The 27,147-nt window shown below is 44.3% G+C and overlaps 1 protein-coding gene across 1 annotated transcript; it reads left to right on the top strand.

Annotated features, from left to right (window-relative positions):
• Positions 1-13,853: 13,853 nt before the first annotated feature.
• Positions 13,854-18,566, top strand: LOC117769809. The gene is made up of 2 exons (XM_034598952.1): positions 13,854-14,906; positions 18,290-18,566. The coding sequence occupies exons 1-2, from the start codon at positions 13,854-13,856 to the stop codon at positions 18,344-18,346; spliced, it is 1,110 nt and encodes a 369-aa protein (XP_034454843.1). The 3' UTR covers positions 18,347-18,566.
• The last annotated feature ends 8,581 nt before the right edge of the window (positions 18,567-27,147 follow it).

The raw sequence follows: 27,147 nt of genomic DNA on the forward strand, positions 1-27,147 counted from the left end.
TCATGAAAGGTTCCTGATGGAACCAGGGAAGGCTACTGGAGGAATAAAAAGGGTTCCCCTATGCCAGTGCTGTCAAACTCAATCACAGAGAGGGACAAAATTAAAAACGGGGACTAAGTCGAGGCCCAAACAGGGTCAACACGTATTAAACGTGAAAGGATAGACAGGATATTGGATAAAGTGCAAAAAACAAAACAGATTTACATTCTTTTATGTGCCAGAGCCAGATGTTTGGCATCTTTTCTTGGCTGCCAGTTCAATAATGTTTGGGATTAGGTTCTGTGCTGTTGAGACCCTCAAGATGGAGTGAAGGTGTGCATCAGTGAGATGACTCCTGTGTGGGTTTTTGTTCATCTTCATCACAGAGAAAAGCGTATGGGTAAACTTGACGGGGCAGGCACTGAGATCTCTGGAACGCTGGAAAAATAATTTAATAACGCCAAATACTCTGCGAGTGAGTGGAGTGGAGAGGAGCGCTCGCGCACCGTGGCTCGGCCCATGCACGCCGCCTGGCTCTCGCTTGGCGAGAGAGGAGTGGACTGGAACCCCACGTCAATTCCCGGCAGTTTTCTGTGCTGTCTGCAGATTCCTGTGAACAGTCGCTAACCTGAACTTCCATAGAAATTTACAGGGGCACTAACTGACACAAATTCTTCTTTTCATGCAGTGTTTGATATTACCATTTGATGATAGATTACACGTTTTATATGGACTAATGATAATGAACATGGATTTTTTAATGTTATTACATTTTTTCTCTTTTTCCTTTTTTTGTAACTTTGTATTATACACACTTGTTTTTACATACTCTTAATACATGTTAATACATACATGTGCTCTCTAATAGCAATTATATAAAAAAAAATATGCCCAGCATACTGTTGACATCACGGTTGATGAGCACAATGACATGTACAATCAACTTCCTATCTGCTGTCTACTTAAAGTTTTTTTAAATTTTGAAACAGATCCACACATCTGGGAAATTCACTTGTTACAGCAACAGGCAGGTCAGAAAGAGGTAGACAAGAGAATACATAAATATAAAAAGGACATTAGAATAAAGAATTTAAAGTTAAATGGTTATATTAATATATATATATATATATCCTCTTACAGTAAATTGCACTCAAGCACAACACCACTCAACAGTGGTGTTGTGCTTGAGTGCAATTTACTGTAAGATTTCTTATGTTTCTAATATTCTGCCCCTCATGTATTTAAATGTGGTGGCCCAAATATTAGAAACACCTCAAAATTTAATGACATCCAGTTCAGCACCTCTGCAAACTCAATAAAAAAAATGTGTTAAGTTAATACCTCTGTGACAATGTCTTTGTAAAGGCAGAACATTATTGGCAAAGCAGAACAGGTGAAAAAGTCAATCCATATTACCTCAGACTGCATGCGAAGAGCAGGCCACAGGTCCAAGATCTGTTTCACTGGTGGACAGGACATCACTATGGTCTGTCGCCGCAAGGCAAATGTGGTCTGCATCATCTTACTAATGAGAGGAAAGTTTCTCTCAGTCTTCTTAAACTTCTTCAACAATGACTTCCCTCAAATGTTCAAGACTTGAGGATCTTCTTCTTGGGGAAAGTTGGGCAGAAAGTTAACTTCTGCCTGCTTGGGCCTTTTGATGTTAGTGTGAAGGTTCGTTGTCAGGGTTTCTTCGGCTTCTTTTTCCAGCATTTACGGTGACCTCTTGACAGCCGACCTTTCTCATCTTGGTCCTGTAATTGCCCATTTTAAACTTGATGCTGTTTTTCCAGCCATTCCATCCAGTGTCAGATCCTGCTTCCCTTAAACAGGGATGTTTGGCCACAAGAGCTTCAGCTGCCCTAGCTAACTCTTTATCACTTGGGTAAGCCTTAAAACCATATATAGCAGAATCAAGTTTCTCCAGAATTTCATGCTTTTTGTCCCTAGCCAGCTGAAGAGGGGTTCCATTCTTCTCAAATTCATTATTGCCTTCTCTAAGCATTAGCTCAACAACAAATGAAAATGTGGGAATCGGAAAAGGACCTGAAGGCCATCTGCTTAGACGTTCTGGGGTTGACACATCTGAGTGTTACAGTTGATGCAACAGAACTGGAATCATGTGAAAGTGAAATATGCAGAACAGCTTTTTGTGGCAACTCGTCAATGTCAACTAGGGAAATAAGTTTTCCATCAAAGTCTGGATCTTCGTAGTGTAAGCTTAAGTCATGGTCCAATTCTAGTTGGTCTTTCAAAGTGTTGATTAGTGCGTCAACAGAGCTTGGCCGGGAGCTGAGTTTTAGTTTTCTAACACGGTCTGCCTCAATGACACGGAGGATCCTTTCTGGAGCTTCAGCTGCCACATTGCACTAAAAAAATAAAGAAACATTGAGGGATTAAAAGATTGCGCTTACAAATACTGACTATGCACTGATTGAGGCACACATTTTTGTATTTAAAAAAGGCATTATTCATAGAGAATTACTTAACAATGAGTAGTCTCAATTCTGTCTCACTTGTATGAACCTCTTTGGAGTCAACAGCAGCAAGCCATCTATCTTGTATGCAGAGAGTGGGACTAAATCATTGAAGTCAGATTACTAGTGGATGGACAGGCTTGTCTGTGTGGCTGACAGCTCATAAGACCGAAGGTGCTCTACATACCAGGAGTCAAAATCACAACAGAGAAAAGAAACATTCTGACTCACAAGGTAGATCTCTGCTAGCTGCAAAATTTAGACTAACTCCAACTGACACAAACATTCCACTGATATAGTCAATGGTCACCTTTGATGTATGGTAGACAGTATCATTAGCAGTTAGTCGTCTAATGTGAGCCTGAGCTACCTCTGGTAGAGCAGAAACAAAGACAGTTTCAACACTGGATGTTTGTGCTTTCGTTTGTGTTGAATGGACCGGAGAGTCCAGGTGCGGCGGTATTTATCAGGCGAAAGATCCGCTCACGCATGTGCAATCGGGTCCGGCTCGGTATGACTGTGGTTACGTAATTTCCAGGATTGCAGAGTCCAATTTGAGAGGCCAAAGTGTGAGATTATCAGGAGATTATCTGGAATTCAGTGCATGTCTGAAAGCAGAATTAGTTCATTTCCAGGGAGACTCTTCAGACAGAACTTTGTGGTGGTTACACTTTAATAATAAATGAATGAATAATAAATGACAGATTAATAAACCTGCTTCGACTGAATGAAATAAAAAATCCAGTCAGAACTTTTCATGCTTAAAGGGGACATATTATGAAAATTCCACTTTTTTAGTGCTTCTACACATTAATGTGGGTATCTGGCATGTCTACCGACCCAAAAACTCTGGGAAAAAAACACTTGCGCGTTTTGTTATGGTTCCTCTACGTCAGAAATGTCATGCTTGAGTGACTGCGAATGAGCTTCCTATGTACTCTCTCGTCACAATACAGTAGGAGTCTCCGTACATGGCCTTGGCCCACCCCCCACCTCACCCCCCCCCCGCCCCCCCACACTCGTTACGCCGGGTTTACACCGGACGCGGAAGCGCAGCACCGCGCTGTTCTCAAGCGCGCAGCCGCCTGGCTGTTCACACAGGACGCGCATTTCTCCGCGCTGGTCAGCCCGCGATTCTGCTTTCTCCGCTTGTTGTTGTACCTGTTGAATGTCGGGGTTCGGGGGTACATGATGGTCTTCATAGCCCCCCCCACCCCTCTCTTTCTCTCTTTCTCTCTCTGTCTATCTGCTTGTGTGCTTGTAGTGGATGGGCAGAGGGGGACATTTAATTATGTGATTGGGAAAATTAAAACTCCAGGACAACAGAAGGGGAATACAAAGTATGGGATGCATATTTGATCATTTATATCATTTAAAATCATGGGGGGAGAGGGGGAGGGGGGAGCTGGCTCATTAGCATTTAAAGGAACAGGCACTCAAAACAGGTCACTCTGTGGAGGGCTGTTTTAGACAGGGTGGGTACAAAGGGTGATTTCCAGAAAACACAAAGAATTTGAATAGCCTACATTGCTCAAAATATATGTAAAAATAAAGTTAAATAAGGTGTTTTTCACAGTTTCAGTAGCAGGTCAGTTAACAGCACCACAGGCAGTGGTGTAGTGCAGGGTATATGCAGGTATACAGTATATACCCACTTAAATTTCAATCAGCTTAGCATAGGCCCACTACTAAATCACCTCTGGTGCGCATCATTCAGTAGTGTGCAGCAAGCCATCAACCGCCTTACTCTGCCTCTGATTGGTTAGATAGGATAAAAGTATCTGTCAGGGTTTGGTATTTTCCAGGGCTTAGTTTCCACCATTTCCAAGGTGTTTTCAGTTTATTTAGTATCTCCTCCTGTTTCATGTTTTCACACTCCGTGTTCTGTTTCCTGTTTTATTTTGTAGTCTCTGTTGCTTGTGTTTTCTTTCTTCACTTCCTGTCTGTGATTGTCTGCACCAGTCCACCTGTGTCCAATTGCCTCTGCCTTCCCTGTGTGTGTATATAAGTCTCTGTGCTCCCCTTTGTCCTTGTCGGATCGTTGTCTATTGTCGTATGTCGGTTGTGTTCTCTGGTCTGTCGTCTGTGATCTCCTGTCCTGATCTCCGGTGTTGTTCGTATCTAGTGTCTCCTGAGCCTCTGCACCTCTGCATCCCCCGTGTAAGCTTCCTGTGTGTTCTCCCTTTGTGCTCCCAGTTGTTTTTTCCGTTAAAGACTCGTTTTTGTATTAAAATTACTCTTTAAGTTTAAACTCTGGGTCTGGGTCCAACTGCCCCACACACCGTGACAGAACGATCCGACCAAAGATATGGACCCAGCAGAGATTAGTTTTTTTTATGAACAAGTTTATTATTTGGATTGTCTGGTTGACAAGCTGGGTTCACCGGGCACCCAGCACCAAGCAGAGACCCTGGAGGAGATCTCTGTTGTTGAGGCATGGCTGAGAGACCACCCTTGGGTGAGCCATTTCGTCCCATACCTCGTGGAGGTGAAGGACAGACTAAAAGAATTCCTCAACCCTCCAGTCCCATCCTCAAACCCGTACGCGGGAAGCCGCCTGGCTCGGGGAGGACCCCGCAGCCGCCAGAAAGCTTCTGCTGTGGGTGGCAGATGTCGGAGCAGGAACCCCCCTCCTCTACGGCCTGTTCACAGGCACCACCCTCCAGCCCCATCCACAAACCCATACGTGGGAAGCCGCCTGGCGTTTGGAGGACCCCGCAGCCTTAGGGAGAAAGTCTCTGCTGGGGGTGGCAGACGTCGGAGAGGGGGCGCTCACAACAGGAACCCCTCACCTCCAGTCCTGGCTGGGCCGCAGCCTTCCCCCGTCCTGGCTGGGCCGCAGCCTCCTCCAGTTCTGGCTGGGCCGCAGTTCCCTCCTGTCCAGCGCCGGAGGGTCCCGGCAGACGCCACTGCTGTTCCGGCGTAGGGGGTCCACGCGGGGTATACTCCAGTTCCTGTTCCGCGCCGGAGGGTCCCGGCTCATGTCACTCCTGTTCTGACGTCGGGGGTCCTCGCGGCGTATACTCCAGTTCCTGTTCCGCGCCGGAGGGTCCCGGCTGACGTCACTCCTGTTCCGACGTCGGGGATCCTCGCAGCGTCTCCTCCAGTCCCTGTCCCGCGCCGGAGAATCCCGGCTGGCGTCACTCCTGTTCCGGCGTCGGGGGTCCCGACACGGACCACTCCCATTCCTGTGCTGCGCCGGAAGGTCCCGGCTGACGCCACTCCTGTTCCGGCGTCGGGGGCCCCGGCATTCATCATTTCAACCCCGGTACTCATCACTCCCATTCCTGTCCCGCGCCGGAGGGTCACTCCAGTTCCGGCGTCGGGGGACCTCGCAGCGTACATTCCAGTTCCTGTTCTGCGCCGGACGGTCCCGGCAGACGCCACTCCAGTTCCGGCGTCGGGGGTCCCGGCAGACGTCACACCTGTTCCGGCGTCGGGGGTCCCGGCAGCTGCGACTCTGGTTCCTGCCCCACGTCGGGGCTGAGGTCTGCGCCCCTTCATGTTTCGGGACAGCTGCAGAAGCGGAGGTCATCTCCTGAGCTCCCATGCTCCGTCCCTGACCGGCCTCCGGGCCGTCCGCCTGAGGCTCCGTGCTTCGCCTCTGACCGGCCTCCGGGTCGTCCACCTGAGCCCTTGTTCTCTGTTCCTGAGAGGCCACGGTGCCGTCCGCCGGAATCTTTATTCTCGGCCCCTGATCGGCCACCGCGCCGCCCGCCCGAGACTCTGTTCTCTGTCCCGGACCGGCCTCCGGGCTGTCCACCTAAGCCCTTGTACTCTGTACCTGATTGGCCACCACGCCGCCCGCCCAAGACTCTGTACTCTGTTCCTGATCGGCCACGGTGCCGTCCTCCCGCGACCCTGTACTCTGTCCCTGAGCGGCCACGGTGCCGCCCGCCCGAATCTCTGTTCTCTGCCCCTGACCGGCCTCCGCGCCGCCCGCCCGAGCCCCGGTGCTCTGTCCAGGAATCCCTCCTCCGGATCCCCCCTCCTCCCTCCCGTCTAAGTGTGCGTTTTGGGCCGTCTAGAATTCGGCCCTTGAGGGGGGGGGTACTGTCAGGGTTTGGTATTTTCCAGTGCTTAGTTTCCACCATTTCCAAGGTGTTTTCAGTTTATTTAGTATCTCCTCCTGTTTCATGTTTTCCCACTCCGTGTTCTGTTTCCTGTTTTATTTTGTAGTCTCTGTTGCTTGTGTTTTCTTTCTTCACTTCCTGTCTGTGATTGTCTGCACCAGTCCACCTGTGTCCAATTGCCTCTGCCTTCCCTGTGTGTGTATAAGTCTCTGTGCTCCCCTTTGTCCTTGTCGGATCGTCTATTGTCGTATGTCGGTTGTGTTCTCTGGTCTGTCGTCTGTGATCTCCTGTCCTGGTTTCCTGTCCTGATCTCCGGTGTTGTTCGTATCTAGTGTCTCCTGAGCCTCTGCACCTCTGCATCCCCCGTGTAAGCTTCCTGTGTTTTCTCCCTTTGTGCTCCCAGTTGTTTTGTCCGTTAAAGACTTGTTTTTGTATTAAAATTACACTCTTTAAGTTTAAACTCTGCGTCTGGGTCCAACTGCCCCACACACCGTGACAGTATCAGAGTAAGCCAATCAGAGGCACAGTGGGACAGGTCATGTCTGTTTGTTTTCTTGGGAAAAAATATTACCTGCACTTTAGTTGTGTTTTTTTAATGGAGGTCGGTTAATCAGGAGTTCAGGTAAAGTCTACCCAAACAAAACTTTAAGCAGAAACAACCTTGTGCTGCTTTCCAGAAGCTCAGGTAGAGATGAGCTCCCAGTCAGAGAGGATGCTGCTGGTGACAGAGGTTTATGCCTGATTTTCTGCCTTTGTTCATGAATAAAATGTCCTGTCAGTGGGTAATAGTGTGCGTGTTGCATGAAACTTGACTGTGTACCTCCAGTCTCTTTATTTATTAACAGCAGTGCTCCAATCTTCTCTGACAGCCATAAACACAAAGTCCAATATGTTAAATATATTGGGTTTTCTGCCCCTATAACTCACTTGGCCAAGGTCTTAGATTTAGATTGAGTGGATAAAATAAGGGGTTGTGACTTCATTGGAAAAATAAATAACACATAGCAGATAATGATTAGCAAAATAGTGATCATCCAATAGATGCTGTCCACTTTGCTTTAGAGTCATTGGGCCTAATTTGTATTTACATTTATAACACTTACGCACTTTTTACCAACGTGTTTTCTTGTCTAGGATTTGTTCTTCGCACACTCAAGAGCACTCTAACATACTGGACTACTGACATGGTTCTGCCAAATAATTGTTTTTATACTACAATTGTATTATAAGATTAACATTACCATAATATTTAATAATTTCTGTTTTAAAATAAGACAAGCTTTATAGTGCATTTTATTTGTCCCTGACAAATGTGACTTACCAGCCAAGCAATCCCGAATGATATTGAAAATTATTTTTGTCCGAACCTGGCACGGCATGTCTGGTACTGATGGATCCCTCAGGCCTCCACTGATGCTCAGCTGAGGGTTTACATTAGTGTTGTGTTTCCAATGATGCCCTGCTTCAGATCAGATAACTCTGTGCAGTCTGTCCCCCTCCTTTCACTTTTTCCTTCTCCCCTCTCTTCAGGGTTTGACAATATTTATTTATGACATCAGATTTGAGATCAAACAATGTTTTTACTTCATTGACTGTGTGAATTTCTCTTAAACTGCAGAACGGTTTACACTTCCTATATTGAGGTTTCTGCGTCTGCAATTTCCTCAGGTGACGTGGATGGTTTCAAGAGGTTAAAAAAATGGAAGACCCAAGCGTGAACTAGTTCATGTTGGGAGCAGTTCATTTTAATCTTGAACTTCGAGCTAGCTCTTTGTGTGAACTTGTTCAACACTGTACACAGAGATCGCGAAAAAAAAAAAAAAATCAAAAGCTGAAAAAAGAAAGATTAAAGATACTGGTCATCAATAATAATAATTATCATCATTGATCGTTGATGAGTGATTGGAAAAGTGAAGAGTTGTAACCAGAAAGCAGTTCCCCTCATTCAGTGCGAGACAGAGAGACAGCACCAGAAACTGCTGCTGTTGGTCAAACAACCAACACACTGCCTAAAGTGCACGTGTAGCCTCCAGTTTCTCATTTAATAACAAGCAGTTGCTGAAATGGTTAATGCAGAAGCAGCATTGATTGCATCGTCCCTGCCAACACAATGCTGCAGGGGACCAAGCCCACCTGTTCCCTCGGCACATCCACACACAGGCAGCACTGAGGGTAGGGGTGGTTGGAAATGCAATTATTTACATTGGTCAATGAATATCCATTTTATTCCTCCGTCAAAGAGATTCAAGGCTACTCAAAAAACATACCTGGCTACAGCACCAGAAGTCTGATGATGATGACGCAGTGCTTTCAGTACCGGCTCTCGACCACATAGCCAACACCTCAGCAGGTATCACTCCGCTCCATGTGGTGTGTGAGTCATGTTGGCGTTAAACTGTGTATTTATTCATGTATTCATTATTCAGTGACAAGTCTCCATTATTATTTACATTCTCTCTGGCGAGCTCAATCTGAAAGAGGCTGCAGGCTCGTGGTGACCCTGAACAGGAATAGGAGAGAATATGGTAATGAGTGCAGTGCATATATGTATGTATGATGCATAATCCGAACTATGTGCGCTCTTAACTATGTGTGCTAGAATGTCCTCACCTCTCCAAAGCTGTTCAGATATCTCCATTAAAAACATGCTTACCTAGCTTCAGTTTACAAATTCATCCATTATCTTAACGCTTATCTCAAGGTTGCAGGAGAGCTGGGGCCTGTACTACGAAGCAAGTTCAACATACACAGGATTTCTTTCCGATTTACGGGTGAACTTATCCTAACAATTGCATCAGGCTAAGCCTTCACCCGACGCTGGTTATCCTCTCGTTAAAGGGATAGTTCACCCAAACATTTTCTACTCAACATTATGCCGATGGAGGGGTGGTGGTCAAGTGTTTGAGTCCACAAAATCCACTTTTGGAGTTTCGGGGGTAAACAGTGTCACCCCCCCATAAAATGGAGACCCCCAAGGATCTTCGTAAGCATCATACTAAGGCCTGAGACAGCATCTGCTATTACATTATCCCGACCCTTGATATGGCAAATATTCAAATTGTAGGGTTGTAAGAACAACACCCAGCACATCAGCCTTTGGTTGCTGTTTTGTATGCTAGATAGAAAAGTCTGAGGATTATGGTCAGTGAATACTGTGACTGGTGTTGACCCAGAGCCCACATACACTTCAAAAAACTGTAGGGACCAAATCACGGCCAGTGCTTCCTTCTCCACAACTGAATAATTAAATTGGTGACGCTTGAACTTACGTGAGAAAAAATAGACTGGGTGGTCAATGCCCCCTTCCCCTTCTTGCAACAGTACGGCTCCAGCACCAACTCCACTGGCATCCACCTGAATATTAACTTCTCGAAGTTTGGAGCTGCAAGCACAGGAGAGCAACAGAGCAGGTTTTTCACAGCAACAAAAGCAGCTTGACATTGGGGAGACCACACAAATACAGCCTTATTACCAAGAAGGTTCGTCAGTGGGGCCACCACAGAGGAATAATTTCGACAAAAACGCCGGTAATACCCAACCAAACCCCAAAACCTCCCCAGCTCTTTTTGTTGTTGGCACTGGGTACTTAGCCTCAACTTTTGCCCTGACTGGGCATACTTCCTCTTGGCCCACAACTTTACCCAGATAAGTTACCGTGGCCTTAGCAAACTCACATTTTGACAAGTCAGATTGGCCTCAACCAACCAATCAAACACAGCCTTGAGACATTAAACATAATTGTCCCGTTATTTAACACATCATCTAAATATGCATTACATCTAGAAAGCCCTTGCAAAACCTTATTCATTAGACGCTGGAATGTGGCTGGAGCGTTACGCAACCCAAATGGCATGACATTGTATGAAAACAGTCCTCCAGGTGTAATAAATGCACAGATGTCTTTTGCCCTTTGTGTCAGTGGTACTTGTCAATAGCCCTTCAAAAGATCCAGCTTTGTCACAAATATTGCAATCCCTACCTCATCCACACAATCTTCAATCCGTGGCATTGGGTAACAATCCGGTTTAGTGATGGCATTGACTCTCCTGAAATCTGTACAGAACCTATCAGAAGCATCCGATTTGGGGACCAACAAACATGGTGAAGCCCAATTGGATGATGCTGGTTGTGCTATACCATGTTCGATCATGTACCCAACCTCCTTTTCGATGCGTTTTCGCTTCTCCAGAGGGACACGATAGAAGTGCTGCTTAATGGGTTTCATATCGCAAACATTAATGTCATGCTGTACAAGTTTAGTACGTGATGGAGTGTCTGAAAACAGAACGGTGAGAATGAATCAACTGAATCAGACCTCTGACACAACTCAGTTGAGCTTTCAAGTTTTTCAAATAAGCTGAGTTATTCAGTTTCCATTTGGCACTCTGCTCTGATGGAACCACTTCAGATGGAACATTGGCAACCTTTGCCACAGCCTGTACAACCTCAGACTCTGCTGGATCAGTACTACCCCCCCAATCACCGTCTCAGTAACTGAATGCCCATGCAAACCCTCTCTCCTGTCAGGTGTATGGACAAGATAGTCACGCTCAGACATACAGTTCTTAACTAAACTTTGCCTGGAAAGGAGAACCTACAAGAGGCAACAAAGCCAATACTTGATCACCTGGTTCAAACTGGCGAGACTTAGCCTTACGATCAAAAATATCCTTCATCTTTCCCTGAGCTACTTCAAGCTTCCTTCGGGCAGTTGCACAGGCATTATACAAACGGCAATGAAAATCATTCACATAACTCAAAATGTGGGCAGAATATGCTTCCTGGGCCTTACCTGTGAACACACACTGCAGCATTATAGTTCTTTCAGCATCAGGCCAACCCCTGGTATCTGCAACCCGCTCAAACAAAGAAAAGAATGTGTCTGGATCCTTTTCATTAAACCTGGGCAACAAACACAAGTTACCAGCTACATCAAAACCAGCAAAACCAAAAATAGCTTGCCCAGACTGTTTGGTTGTTGCCACCCTTGTATTTATTTCTGTGAAACTCTTTTTTAGATAATCAGCGTAGGCCTTTTGTCTGTGGTTTTGTTTAAGAGGTAGCAAGTAGTCAGGCCTAGTTTTGTTATATTTATTTCATTTCTTTGGCAACTTCCTTTGTTCCTTTCCACCGCATTCTGTGATTCATGAAAAATAAACATGACCCCCACAGTGCTAGTCCAGGTGGGCGTAGACTCCATTCAGCAGGTAGATGATGGTTTCCTCAACTCCTAGCCGGGGCTGGTAGGTGAACTGGAGGAGATCCAAGTGTGGCCTGACCGCTGTATCAAATCTGTTAAAAAATAGATTAAATTCATTGGCCATGGCAAAGCTGCCCTCAGCTCCTCTGCCACTAGCTGGTCTGAAGCCGGTGATGGTCTTCATTCCAAGCCAGACCTCCCTCATGTTGTTCTGCTGGAGTTTCCCCTCCAGCTTCCTCCTGTAGCTGTCCTTTGCCTCCTTGATATTGATTTCCAGGTCCCTCTGAATAGTCCTCAGCACCTCCTTGTTGTCAGCTCTCAAAGTCCTCTTCTCGTTAAGCATGGGGGGGAAGCCGTATGCATCCTTAATGTTAGCATAAAGCAGGTCCAGGGTCCTTTTCCCTCTGGTTTTGCCGGTGACATACTGGGTGAATTTTGTGTGTTTTATCCATGCAAACATGATTGAAGTCACCGGAGATTATGATGAGGGGTGTTCAGTTTGCAGTGCAGCTATGGCGGTGTGGATGACGTCACATGCCGACGTAGGGTTGGCGGACGGAGGAATGTACACAGCCACCACACTAGCATGCAAGATTTCCCTGGGCAATTAGTATGGACGGAGTCCCAAAGCCAACAGTTCAATATCCGGGCAACAAATACGGTCCTTGATTGTAATTTGACTAGGATTGCACCATCTGTTGTTTACAAAAACAGCAAGCCCCCCTCATTTGTGCTTACCCCTCTCGGTGCAAATCCCTGTCGGCCCGAACCGTCTGAAATCCCTCGTTCTTAACATTTTGGTCGGGAACGTCCCTGTGTAGCCTGTGTATGTCGCAAAAAAAGGCCAGCTCACATCGCCACTCTGTGGTATCTTTCCCTTTGCTTTCCAAAAACTGGCAGATTTCCCTTATGCAACTCAAAAAATCTAGCTATAGACTTAGTCATCGTACCTCTGTGTGACAAGTGTTATGTGCAGATCTGCTCCTTGTTTTGCAGTGCTCCTGGAGCTCCTCCTTCAGCCCCTCCTTCTACCTGGCACCTGCTGCTGCCTTAAAAGCCTGGGAGGCTTCACTCATGGGGGTTCGCTAAGCAGGGCTGGCCGCATGGCTCCCATTCACCAGTCTGATTACCATTCGTAACAATAAACCCAGTTTTCTCATATTTAATCCTGGTTTGTCTACTTTATGTTACTTCCGTCGAGCCGGGTTGTAACATATTGGGGGCTGGTCCGGGATCAATCTGGATGAGTTATTTTTTTTCTATTTTTCCCCTAGACAGAGTAACCCGGTATGCTTTGGTGGTGTTTGGTAGGGTGGCTGTGAGCAGCTTCTTGTCATGGTGAGTACGGTGAGCATTGAATCTGAGTGCTATGATTTTAAGTTGTGAGTGATCTCCCTGGTTAGTTAGGGAGTGTGCCAGCTGGGCAGAGCAATCTGTCCTTCCATCGGTGCACTATTTGTTATATTTATTTATTCATTTATTTTTTTCGAGGTAATCCTGGGTGGAGACTTGTTCTCTGGTGGGGGCGAGCATTTCAGGGCCTTGGTCACATGGCTGAGGTTAACTGAGCTTTGCTTTAAAGAGGCCTCGAGCCCGGCACGCCTCAGAAGACAGTTAGGGTTAGTTTGAAGTTAGGCAGGTACCAGGGGGCTTGCTTAGATGATCATTTGCACTCGGAGGCTTGCTCACTGTGCTCAGCAGTGATTGATTTGTAAAGTTATTTGAGTTAGTGACTGCTTTATGGGGACAGTTGTGGTAACATGTCCAGGGTCCTAACTTTGTTTTGTATAGCTTGTGGATTTGTCAGGTGCGGTGTGTGTGGTGTCTAGCTTGACTTGGTGGGCTAGTTCTCCCGGAGGTTGTTGTTGCCTTGGTCTTGATTACCAGCAGGGTCCATTTTGGTAATGGGTTTTTATGGGTAATATTTTGTGCTACTTAGTAGCTAGATGGGAGTTACTAGGCCTATCTCTGTGATCATGGGTTCAAGAATCATTTAGTAGAGAGAATTTGTGATAAGCTGTAGTGTTGGATGAGGTGTGTACTGGGCGTACTGGTTTAAGTTTAAACCTTGGGTAACGGCGATTGGTGTATTTTGGTTATGTTTGGTTACTGAAGTTATCTAGTATGGAGGCTATCGATGACTTTATTAGTGCACCCTCGGAGGAGTTGCTTTGTCAGCTCACTAAAGGACAGCTCCTTAGCCTTGCCAGCCATTATGACATTGAGATTGCCAGTGGTGATAAACGTCTTAAAGATAATTTAAGAGAAGCACTTAAGGCTAGCCTAGCAGAAGGAGGCGTCCTAAAGCCGTCTGCTTTACCAGCATATCAGCATCAACTTGATCTTCCTCAAATGTCAGATGCTGTGCTGGAGTTCAGGTTGAAGGAGTTGGCGTTTCGAGAATTAGAACTAGAGGATAAAGAAAAAGAGCGTATCCTTAGGGAAAGACAAATGCACCTAGAACATGAGCGTTTCCTAAAAGAGCTTGAATTTAAGCATGCTGCTTTGAGCTCATCCAGTTCTGCCTCGGCTCAGTTTAATGTAGCGAGCAACATCAGACTAGTACCTCCATTTGCTGAGAAAAATGTTGAGAGGTACTTCGCTCATTTTGAACGAGTGGCTACTGTGTCCGACTGGCCAATACATGCCTGGACATCGCTTTTGCAAAGCGTTCTGGTGGGAAAAGCACAAGACGCTTACACTGCTTTAAACATTGAGGATATCAAGGACTATGAAAAAGTTAAAGGTGCTATTCTAAGAACTTATGAGCTCGTTCCTGAGGCGTACCGCCAGCGTTTTAGAGGCCTCAGTAAGCTGGATGAACAAACTTATGTTGAGTTTGCAAGAGAAAAGGAGATCAGTTTTAGCTCTTGGTGCAAGTCACAGAAGGCGGAAACTAAGGAAGATCTTAGACAATTAGTTCTGCTGGAGGACTTTAAAGATTGTCTGCCTACTGCCGTGTGTACTTATCTCAATCAGCAAGAAGTGACCACTCTTGATAAGGCTGCTGTTCTAGCAGACAAGTTTGTATTGACGCTCAAGGTAAACTTTGATAACGACCAAGGTGAGCGAAAAGGAAGGACTGGTTTTAATAGACCTCGGTTTCCAACCACTTCCTCCACCAGCTCAAAACCTCCTCCCACCGTTTCTACAGCTTTCACTAGAAGATCGGCTACTGTGAGTACTCCATTAGAGAGGACTTGTTTTTATTGCAAGAACAGTGGTCACTTCATTGCAGATTGCCCTGTCTTGAGTAAGAAACAAGAGTCTTATAAGCCTGTTGCCTTACTAAAAACTGTGAAAAATGGTGCTGTCATCCAAAACATCGACCAACCCGCTCAAAAGAGTGAGCTGCCTGGTTCTTCGTCTTTTCTTATGGATGGTTTTGTGTCTCTTGTCACTGATCCTTCAACCAAGCAACCGATTAAGATTTGGAGAGATAGTGGAGCTTTTCAGTCTTTGATTCTACAGGACCTCCTACCGTTTTCTGACCAGTCTAAGTTGGGTTCCAGTGTCCTCGTCCAAGGGTTTGGTGGGGGGTATCTGTCTCTACCTATGCATAACCTTACCCTTGAAACTGGTCTTGTTTCTGGGGAAGTAGCTGTAGCTGTGTGTTCAAGCATTCCCATTAAAGGGGTGTCCTTCATCTTGGGAAATGACCTAGCCGGTGGTAGGGTGCTTGCGGCTCCTGAGGTTGTTCCTTTTCCTGTAGTGTCAAAATGCCCAGATGATCTTGAGAAGCAATACCCAGAAGCATTCCCTGTCTGTGTCACTACCCGTGCCATGTCAAAGAAGAAGAAACAAGACAAAGAAGCTGATTCTGATATTGCACTGTTTGACACATTTCTGGCGAAGGGTGACATGTTGGGATTTGGTAAAGTGTTTCCCTCTGGTAACGAGCTCAAGTGTGAGCAGGGGGGAGATGAAACCTTATCTTCTCTTTTTGACCAGGTTGTTCCTGATGATGAGATGACAGCTGTGTCTTGTTGCTATTTTGTAAACAATGGTGTGTTAATGAGAAAGTGGACTTCTCCAAAACTGTCCTGTCATGATGATTGGAGTAGTGTGTTTCAAGTGGTAGTGCCAAGTGTCTATCGTCAGGATGTCTTGCAGTTGGCTCATGATCATTGTCTTGCTGGTCATATGGGGATTAAGAAAACTTTAGACAGAGTGCTGAGACATTTCTTTTGGCCTGGTGTGAAATCTGATGTTGCTGAGCATTGTAGAACATGTCATGTGTGCCAAACTATTGGTAAGCCCAACCAGAAGATTCCCCCAGCTCCTTTACATCCTATCCCTGCCATAGGAGAGCCTTTTGAGCGTATCTTGATTGATTGTGTTGGTCCCCTTCCTCGTACTAAATCAGGTAACCAGTACTTATTGACAATCATGTGTACAGCTACCCGGTTTCCTGAAGCTACCCCTCTACGTAGAATCACTGCTTCAGCCATTTCCAAGGCCCTTATTAAGTTCCTTACAGTGTTTGGCCTGCCAAGAGTTATCCAGACCGACCAGGGTTCGAATTTTACGTCCCGTGTGTTCTCTCAGGTTCTCCAGCAGTTGTCTATTGAGCACCAGACTTCATCTGCTTACCATCCAGAGTCTCAAGGGGCCCTTGAGCGGTTTCATCAGACCCTAAAGTCCATGTTACGAGCCTACTGTAAGGAGTTTGAGAAAGATTGGGATGAGGGAACCCCTTTGCTCCTCTTTGCAGCTAGAGAGGTCACTCAAGAGTCCCTTGGCTTTAGTCCAGCTGAACTGGTGTTCGGTCATACTGTGAGGGGCCCTTTGAAACTTTTGAAAGAGAGATGGTTGGCAAACCAGTTCCCCGCCACAAATTTGCTAGACTTTGTTTGTAATTTTCGGTCAAAGCTGAACAAGGCATGTGAGCTGGCGAGGCAGAACTTGGGGGAAGCCCAAGGACGGATGAAGGGGTGGTATGACCAAAGGGCAAAGCATCGAGCGTTCTCTCCTGGTGACAAGGTGTTGGTGCTGCTGCCACTTCCGGGATCTGCTTTGCAAGCTCGATTTAGCGGTCCATATGTGATTGAGCGTCGGGTGGGTGAGTTGGATTATGTGATAAAGACTCCAGAACGAAAGCGTAAAACACGTCTCTGTCATGTTAATCTGTTGAAACAGTACTGTGAGAGGAGCCAGGCTGGGCTCTCAGGGGTGAAGACGGTTGCTGTGCTGAGCACTTCGATTCCTGTGGGTGAAAAGGACATTGATGGTGTTGTTGAACGTGGGGTCTCTCGTGCTAGGCTTCCGAACTCAGAAATTGTAGCCAATTTGGAGGTCCATCTGTCTTATCTCGAGTCATCACATCGGTCCGACGTTATTGAGGTTATTTGTAAATATCCTGCCCTGTTCTCTGATGCGCCTACTTGTACCAATGTTCTCCAGCATGACATTGATGTCGGGGAGGCTGCACCTATTAGGCAACACCCTTACAGGGTAAATCCTGAGAAACGCCAGCTGATGAGCAAAGAAGTGGATTACATGTTGCAGCATGGCATTGCAGAACCTAGTGCTAGCCCATGGAGCTCCCCGTGTTTGCTGGTTGATAAGTCAGATCGCACACCTCGATTTTGTACTGATCTTCGCAAGGTCAACTCTGTCACAAAGCCTGATTGCTATCCTCTTCCCCGTCTAGATGATTGCATTGACAGAGTAGGGTCTGCAGCTTGTGTCACTAAGTTAGACCTCCTGAAAGGCTACTGGCAGGTCCCTCTTACTCAGAGAGCTCGTGAAATCTCTGCCTTTGTGACTCCAGATGACTTCTGTCAGTATACAGTTATGGCTTTTGGAATGCGAAATGCACCTGCCACATTCCAGCGGCTTGTTAACCTGGTGTTGAAAGGGGTTGCAGATTGTGAAGCATACCTTGATGACATAGTTATTTATAGCTCCACCTGGTCTCGGCACATAGCTCAGGTGGAGGAAGTATTTGGTAGGCTGGCTGCTGCCAATTTGACTGTGAACCTTGCCAAGTGTGAGTTTGGACAGGCCACTGTGACGTATCTAGGGAAGGTTGTTGGGCGGGGGGAAGTCTGTCCTATCGGCGCTAAAGTAGAGGCCATTTGTTGTTTCGGTGTTCCTACTTCTCGGCGTGAGCTGAAACGGTTTCTTGGCATGGCCGGCTATTACAGAAGTTTTTGCAAGAACTTTGCTACTGCGGCTGCCCCCTTGACTAGCTTACTTAGCCCAAAGGTCCATTTCGTGTGGACAGAGATGTGTCAGTTGGCATTTGAGAATCTGAAGGCCCTGTTGGTTAGTGCCCCAGTCCTGGCTGCCCCTGACTTTAACAGGCCATTTAAACTGGCTGTCGATGCTAGTGATGCTGGGGTTGGTGCTGCCCTACTTCAAGACGACTCGTCAGGGGTTGAGCATCCTGTTTGTTATTTTTCAAAGAAGTTTGACATTCATCAGATGCATTATTCTACCATTGAGAAAGAGGCCTTGGCTCTTATCTCTGCTCTGGACCACTTCGATGTGTATGTCTCTTCCAGTCAGGTCCTGGTGGTCTACACCGACCATAACCCACTTGTGTTCATCGGCAGAATGAGGAACTCCAACCACCGGCTGATGCGATGGAGTCTGTTTCTGCAGGGCTTTAACCTGGAAATAAAGCACATCCGTGGAAGGGACAATGTGCTCGCAGATGCCCTTTCAAGGTCATAAGTGTCAGAAGCATATGTGATGCAACATTTCAATTTATTTTGGTGTTAATTTGTTGTGTGTAACTTGGCGGTTGCCTAGAGCAACCGTTTTAAGGGGGGGGGTGTTATGTGCAGATCTGCTCCTTGTTTTGCAGTGCTCCTGGAGCTCCTCCTTCAGCCCCTCCTTCTACCTGGCACCTGCTGCTGCCTTAAAAGCCTGGGAGGCTTCACTCATGGGGGTTCGCTAAGCAGGGCTGGCCGCATGGCTCCCATTCACCAGTCTGATTACCATTCGTAACAATAAACCCAGTTTTCTCATATTTAATCCTGGTTTGTCTACTTTATGTTACTTCCGTCGAGCCGGGTTGTAACACAAGGCACATCGCCATGTTTGAAATCTATCTCCTCAAGAGAAGACTGAAATTGGCAGTAATTTAAGCCTTTAGCTCTTATAAAGTTAACTGTCTTTGTTACGGTGCTAATTACATGTTCCATTTTGAGAGCCTTACCACACAGTGTTTCCTGGTGTATGATGCAGTGATACACTGTGAGCTCACCTGTACATTTCTCCCGCTGCATCTTCTCCTGCATCCTCCCCCCTCCCCACTAATCCATTATTTTCACTGCACATCACTCGTCAGTCCCGTCAGTTTATCCCAGGCCAGTTTAATTTTATCCAAACATTTAGATACTTCCTCAAATATTTCTTTTCCCGTGGTTGTGCCATGCATTGATTTATTTCCCAAAAGTTCCTCTGTATCGCATAAACTGGAGTCCACTCCACGGATGAAAATTGACAGCTGTGAAGTATCAGTCACGTCAGCACTCTCATACACAGAAAGGGAAAATGCAATGAAGTCTTTTCTCTTTTCCATCAACTGTGCTTGTAAATTGCTGGCAAGCTCACATACACGATCAGCGACAGTATTTGCTTGTTTTTTGTCTGGACACATGACGTCACACACTTTCTTTAAAAACTCTCCCTTGGTAAAAGGTGGGGCCAATTTAGCTATTTCTTCTGCCACAACAAAACTAGTTTTCACAGCAGCCTCACTTTGTGATTTTGCTTTTGTGAAAATAGTCTGCTGTGACTTCAGGGTATTTTTTTAACTCCGCTGCCCTCGTCTGTCTGTCTGTCCACATGTTTGTACTTGTCCTGGTGTTTTGTCTCATAGTGCCGTCTTATGTTATATTCTTTAATTACGGCCACGCCAGCTCCACTAACAAGACAAACTGGTTTACCACTAATGATAGTAAACAGATGCTAGCCGTTGCAGTGCATTCTGAGTGGTTGAAATCTTCCACTACGCCGGATTTGGACAGCACTTCAAGAAGCAGTAACATCATCATTAGTGGTCACGATAACCCGACACGTCATCAGTAGACGTCGAGGTAAACAAACGAGACAAACAGTTTTGCCGGGGATATCAATGTAATAACATTGGTGAGATCTTAAATAAACCAATGCTATTGATTCAGTTACTAAAGTGACAAACCTATAATATCCAAATAACATCTATGCTAATGCAGGTGAATCAAAGACATTTGAAATTGAAAAGCTTGGATGCTCTGCAGCCTCAGTGGCCTGTAGACAACCCTGCCAGGATGCTTTGCTATGAGAGGAGCAGTTACGTTCAGTAACATCACTGCTATACGCGGGTTAAATTAAGTGCATCGTGTGTCTTGAAAGAGGAGGGGGGGTGATGCGATATGAAATGTGAAAATACGAGATTATCATGCAAAAAAAAGGTGAAATGGGATAGACATTATATTTTATTGCGGGCCGAATATAATTGAGGTTGACATGTCTGCTGTAGAATATCTCTTGCTGTGTTCTCACATCAGCTCTTTTGTCGATCTGCCGACTTTTTACTAGGAACTGGCCAAAGAAAGTAAGGAGAATCTCACTTGGACATTTGCGGTCACACATACAGCCAGAGTTAAGCTCATGTCTGAAAGCAGCGTATGTGTCTCCCTCCCCTCAATATATGCTCTCACTGAGTAGAGAAGCTTGTGCCCATGATGCTAAGGGAGGATTAGATTGACCTACACACTTGTAACATCACCTGTATTCATTTGACAATGATATATAGGTTAAGGTCAGTAAGTTCATAATGATAAACATTGATGAAGGCAATACTTAATTTATGCGGCATCTATTGCATTTCTGTCTGTCCTGGGAGAGGGATCCCCACATGTGGCTCTCTGAGGTTTCTGCGTTTTTTTTCCCTTGTTAAAGTTTTTTTTGGTAGCCTTTCTTGTTGAAGGTTAAGAACAGAGGATGTCGCACCTTGTTAAGCCCTATGAGACAAATAGCAATTTGTGAATATGGGCTCCACAAAGTTTTCCTTGCGTTGAGGTTTGTGTTGGATTTGTGTTCTCCCTGAGTTCTGTTTCCTGTTATATTTTGTAGTTTTGGCTCCTCTTGTGTTTCCACCTTCACTTCCTGTCTTTGTCCTGTTTCCCGCCCTTGTGATTGTCTGCACCTGGTCCTCCTGTGTTTCACCTGTGTCCAATTAGCCCTGCCTCCCCTGTGTATATAAGTCTCTGTGCTTATCTCACGTCTTCCCCCTCCCTCCCTCCTTGTGTCTCCCTAGTGTTTTCTATGTTTTTTCCAGTTAAAATAAATCCACATACAGAAAAAGAACTGGAAAACTAGAAAAGGACACAAATAGTCTGTTAACCTTCATTCTGCATTTCTGGGTCCACCTGCTCCTTAAAACCTGACAAGGGGATAATTTCACACTTTTTTTCCCCTTTAATTGTGCTATTGCCAGTTTTTCACTGACTTTTTGTAATCAGTTTTTAATATGGATACATTTGCTGAGGGGTTATGGTTAGTGGTTCCCAATGCAGGTTTCATTTATACTGCCACAGGTGTTGACTATGGGGCAGCAGATAGTTCTTCAGCAAATACGTTGTGACAAATGCAACAGAATAAAAGCTGCTAGTGTATTACAGTACAGCTCATAGACCAGTACACTGCTCCCAGTTTGTTAAGTTGTGGCTCAAGTGTTCAGGTGAATTGACCGGAGAATAGGAAACCCGAAGCATTAGACAGCAGGGAAAGCAAAAGGCAACAGGAAATATCACAACATTTGGAGATACAACAATAAGGGTACAGATAGAAAATCTAAGTTTACACACTGAGCCATAAGAGCATAGACCTGTCTCAATATATATCATGTACTCATTTCATGGAGAGCAATATTCTGAAGCATCTGACTGTTTTTAATGGAGACTGTATTAGAACGACAGTCATTTGCTACAGAGCTCGGAAAGTGTAGCCAACAGTGAGCAGGAATCAACAGCTCTCAACAACATATATGGAGATAACCCTTACAGCCAAGACAATCTGGAAGCTTGCTTGGAAAGACATGGCGTACAGCTTGCCCAGTTACAAGCAAACAGTGAAGATCTTGAACAGGCGGTGATTGTGTCACCACCACTCAATAACCTAAGCTTTGCACAACAGCAGGAACTGCAGAATGCAATGGATGGAGCAACAGATTTAAAGGAAAAAAGTATCTGGTGTGTGATGGGGAGATTTAAAACTTTATTCAACGAACAGAACATAGTTAACAAGTAACATTGTTTTGGAGTATAAACAAACACACACAAAACTTTATCACATTACAACGGGGGTAAAAAAACATTGTTTATTTGGTTAATCTGCTAAACAAATGGTACTGCTACTGCCTGACAGGGACTAAACTTTTCCAAATCCCATTGAGTCTCGTATGAATGTTCATCCTCCTGCGTGATGCATCTTGGCAGGTACAAACGCATCATGCAGGTCGATGCATAGGGCATCCGACGCTGGCCTGCCTCTTGTTGGTAGAAGTCAATGGTGGGCTTGTTTGGAAAGCCCAGCGCAGGAACTTCATCTGCTCCAGTTACGAAGATCAGAAGTTCCTCGTAATTCAGATCACTTACTTTGTCTTCCAAGAAAAAAGTTAAATGTAAGTAACATTTGCATTCATTTCTAAAATCAAATGTCTAACAAGACACAATCAAGTCTATATTTCATGCTGGCCCTTTATCAAAAATGTAGGGCATGTGAATGTAACAGATAGGAAATAACTTCTGTAATTTTAATTTTTTTTGATGGTTTGTGTTCTTTTTATAATGTGTATTAATTTAAACCAAAATCCTTCACCAGTTTTACTGTTTTTAGGTTTATTTTTCTTGGTATTGGGAGTGTTGTATTAGTTAGCATTTCTGTACTTATATTTTGTTATTTTTCTACAAATGTTGAACTTTTATTTTGAGGGTTAAGAGTATGTACCGCATCAGTTCCTGTCTCTCATCAGTCTGCTGTATTCGACTGGGAGAGGAGTGTTGATGAGAAGGGATAAATCCATGTGACAGCATTTTTGCTTCTTTGGTTATATCACAGGAATTAACCTGAGTTCAGCAAGATATCCCTGTGTCCAGCATTTGATTGTGCACCAGAACACAACGCAGTGTGCTCGGGACCTGCAGACTCGTTCCGGCTACATAAACATGACAGGCTTTAGAGTACATGTTTGACACAAAAGGTACAGTTGATGACATAAAAACTTCAATTGTTCAGTGTTCCAATGGCTTTGGCTACATTGGCGTAAGATAACTTGAATTTTTTGAAATTTGAAAAAACTCCCACAATAACACTATGAATATTTGCCTTCTTTCATAGTACATTTCAAGTGTATCTTTATGTTTGGGTATTGTGTAATTTAATTTGATAAGATTTCCTAATCATTGCCCCACAATTTTCACAAAGGAATAAAATGTACCTTCAATCATGTTAAGCAGTAGATGGTGTCCTCCTCTACCTCCCGATGGTTGGTTCCTCTACTGCTGTAACTGTAATCGAAGATGGCCTTAAAGATGGAGGTTCCTGCATGTTTGTGAATAAAGGCAGGAATGCTATCCAGTTGTCCTTTACCACGTCCCACAGTTTCCCAAATGCATTAATTCCATCGGTGAGCTGATGAATCATCTTGGCCGTTCTATAAACCAACAGAGAATGTACATTACCGTGCAGAAATCTGGAATCACCGATATTTAATTATTTAGCAAAAGACTGAATTACAGGATAAAAAAATTATAATAACAATATAAATTACTATTACTGGATGGAATCAGTTTCTTATTTATATGTTTACAATGGCTTGCTGGTCTCAGCAGCCATGACCAGGACAGAAAGAGAAGCGAAAGCACAGACGGAAACCTGTGCAAGTGGAAAAGTACATCTGTGTCTAGTCTGACAAACAAGAAACAAATGCCCAACTGATCCTTAGCTGGCATTATCATTAACATCATTATTATTTTTGATCAATTTGGTGCTGCATTGAGGGAATTAAAAGTATCACCCTCTGTCCCAAATGAACAAATGCATACATAATCATTTTTCAGTGATTCCAAACTTCTGAACGTTACCATGTCACAATTCCTTGATGACACAAAAATCTTACAAGTATTTATACATTTGTGAACAAAATATAACAATTACTAAACACATTTTTGATATTTTCCGTATTTACATTATACAAATTTCCAGCTAATAGCATACAGTAAATAAATGTTTTTATATTGACTACTATTGTATTGTACAGTACAGCTTATTTCTTTTGTGTATGTGTTTACCTAAGAAAGATGTAGTGCTTCACCACATACGCATAGATTTTTGGGATGTCTTCAACTGTGGCACTAAATGTGCCTGGGACGCCGCACTCAGCAATCCAGTCGCCCAAGTCTTGCTGAAGTGCAGTCAGGTCCCCTGCAGTCTTGCACTGTAGTATCTTAGAGAGAAATCTGAGTGAGAACAATGTAGCTGGAGTCACAGATTGAGCCATTATTTGTCATGCAGTCGTCATTTAGTAGAAACGAAATGCTGTTTAATGCTTTTGTCAACTCTGACCAGAAGTTTAAAAAAAAAATTGTTTAAAATCACAATCAATATTAACATGACAATAAGCACCCTTTCCACTTTGCTTTGCACATCTGGGTCAGGCAGCACCTGCCAGTCAAACTGCTCCAGTGGCGGCTCCTGGCCACACATTAACTGGAAGAGACTGGGATCCAGGGCTTTGATGCATGGACCTCTGTGCGTAATTGACCAAGCGATCAGGTTGCCACCTTTGAAATATTTACGCTGATCTAATGCTGCTTGATCATAACAAAGAAAGACCTGGCCGGCCTTTCCCTTGAAAATGCCAAGAGAGGTCTGTACCTCTATCATCAAAAGTCTAGAAGAAATCAACAGAAAAGAGAAATATAAGAATTTGTTTTACTGTGCAGTTAACCTGAGAACATGCACACATTTGTTATTATACATTTAATAAATTACGTGAGGTATTCAGACCTGAAAAGCTATCGCTGTGGTCCCTCCATATCATCAAACTCAATGCATGGGTCCAACAGAAAGTGACTCTAGAGATAGCTTTAATGGCACTCTCCAAAAGCTTCTTCCTCCTGATACAAATGGTGGATCCCAAGCCACCACAAAGGTGATCCTCTTGGAAGGTTTTCAAAATTGTGGCAAGATCCACTTCTTCCTAAAGTATATAAAATGTATTAAGTACATCATCGGAAAAGGGGCAGTATACAATTCTTCTCATTTTAAATATGTGGAAAGCATAGCAATGAACAATTCTTGAAGAAAAACCTGCCTCTACTCTTTAATGGAAAAAAAATTAAATAAAACTAACCAATGGAGGACCGTCACTTTCAAAAGGCATTGAAAGACTGTCGTCCTCACCCCCATCCTCAGAATCATCAATGAGGAAGTCTTTGATGGGAGTCCTAAAAAAATTGTATTTCTTCAATTCAAAGTGTCAGTATTACATATTCAGGCTTGTCAAAAACTAATTTCAAACGTCTCTGTAAAATCTATGTAATAGATGAGTATTGACACTGTTTATGGGTGGGAAAAAAAAGTGTCACACATGGTTCTAGTTTGTAAACTTATAACATGCTCTACCTGTTTAGTGGTTCCACACATGATCTTCTGTAAAATACCTTGAAAGTACAAATGCTGCATGAAATAATAATGTCTAAAAACATCAATATTTGAAAAACATACTTAATACCACATATTCAAAAATACTGAACTACAGTATAATCGTGCAGACACTTACCTCTGGGGTCCCAGCATTCCGCCACAGTGTAGGATCCAAACTTTACTCCTGTTGATTGACAAGATTTTCCATTTATTCCAACTGTCTTTTACTGAGGTTAGATTTGAAAATTTTAAAGAACGCTTTTTAACTCGGACTCTTCGACATTAAGATTTCTCTTTACTTTAGTCTGAATTCTCAAAACAACATTCAAAATACAGGGCTCCAGACTAACTTTTTCCACTACACATTCATATTTTTACCATTAATAATTTAGCCCCAGGACCCGTTTAATACCGGTGTAACAGGCCATAGTATACCCCCAGTCCGGACTATACCTGGGGTTAAAGGGGCCTAGGCTAGATTATACTCCGGGTATATTATGGCCTAGGCCAATTTATACCCCTCAGGCCAGATTATACCCCCATGATATCAGTAGTGTTGAGTGATATACACAAGAATTACTTAATTTTTCAACATTTTATTGGGGTCTCAGCTTTGTCAGGTAAGTTAAGTGAGAAAGCTAACTGACTTAAATCTTAAAACTCTAAAACATAGACTTTTATTACTTCAACCAGAAAAACAGAAAAAATATTAGACTTCCACAAAGATCAAAGATTACTACGTCCTGAAACTTCAACTTCTAAGACTAGCAAGTCCTCGCTACAATATAAATGTTCAAAGTTAAACACTGATAACAACATCAAAATGATCATGCTTGTTTTCAAGATAAAGTGCATGTTCTATATATATATATATATACATTTTTTTTTGCTAGGCGCATTTTTTGGGGCCCCCCTCTAGGTGGCGCTCTAGGCAACCGCCTTTGTCGCCTATAGGAAGGACCGGCCCTGCCTGGAGGGGTATAGTCTGGCCTAGGCTATTTTACACCCCCGGGTATAGTTTGGCCTAGGACAGTTTATCCCCGGGTATACTCTGGCCTGGGTCAGGTTTAATCTGGGCGGGGGTTAATTTGGACTGTTACACCGGGTTTCGGTACCCATCCCCCGCTTCTTCCTGGTGTTTCTCATGATATATGACCTAGTTCTAAAAAAAGAAATGGTCGCAGTTTGGAGCCCTGAAATATGATATTGTTTTGCAATAACTTACGAGTGATGGGTTCGAGTCTTTTCTCGGTGAGCTTCCATCGGTGTCCACCGTTGGTACTGTAGGAGCAGGGTGTGTGACCTGGGAGACAGCGAGTGAGGCCGGAGGTGTGATGGCATGCACATGTCGACTAGTGAGCAGTTTTGTCAAACTAGTAAGATGATAACGCCAACTAGTGCGCCAAAATAACTAGTTGAAGAAAATGCCCAACATATTCGGTCAAAGTCCTTACATGTTTGGTACAGAGTCTAACTAGTGAGACAAAATGTCTTCCACTAGTAAGCTAGTAAGGGAAACATCAGTGTCACTAGTTTACTATGGGCTCTTTTTGGACCTAACTAGTTTACTAGTAAGATAATAAGGCTGTAACTAGCTCACTAGTAAGGTCAAACAGACCCGAACTAGTGCAACTAGTGGACATTTGCACCTGACTAGTTAACTTGTAAACTGCAAATGCAGCCACTAGTGTCACTAGGACTTGAAGTGTTTTCTGTAAAGTACTAAGATTTATTGAATATTTAGATTAAGTTGTTAATAATGTTCATCTAG

The sequence above is a fragment of the Hippoglossus hippoglossus genome, chromosome 10 (genome assembly GCF_009819705.1).
Source record: "Hippoglossus hippoglossus isolate fHipHip1 chromosome 10, fHipHip1.pri, whole genome shotgun sequence".
NCBI lineage: Eukaryota > Metazoa > Chordata > Actinopteri > Pleuronectiformes > Pleuronectidae > Hippoglossus > Hippoglossus hippoglossus.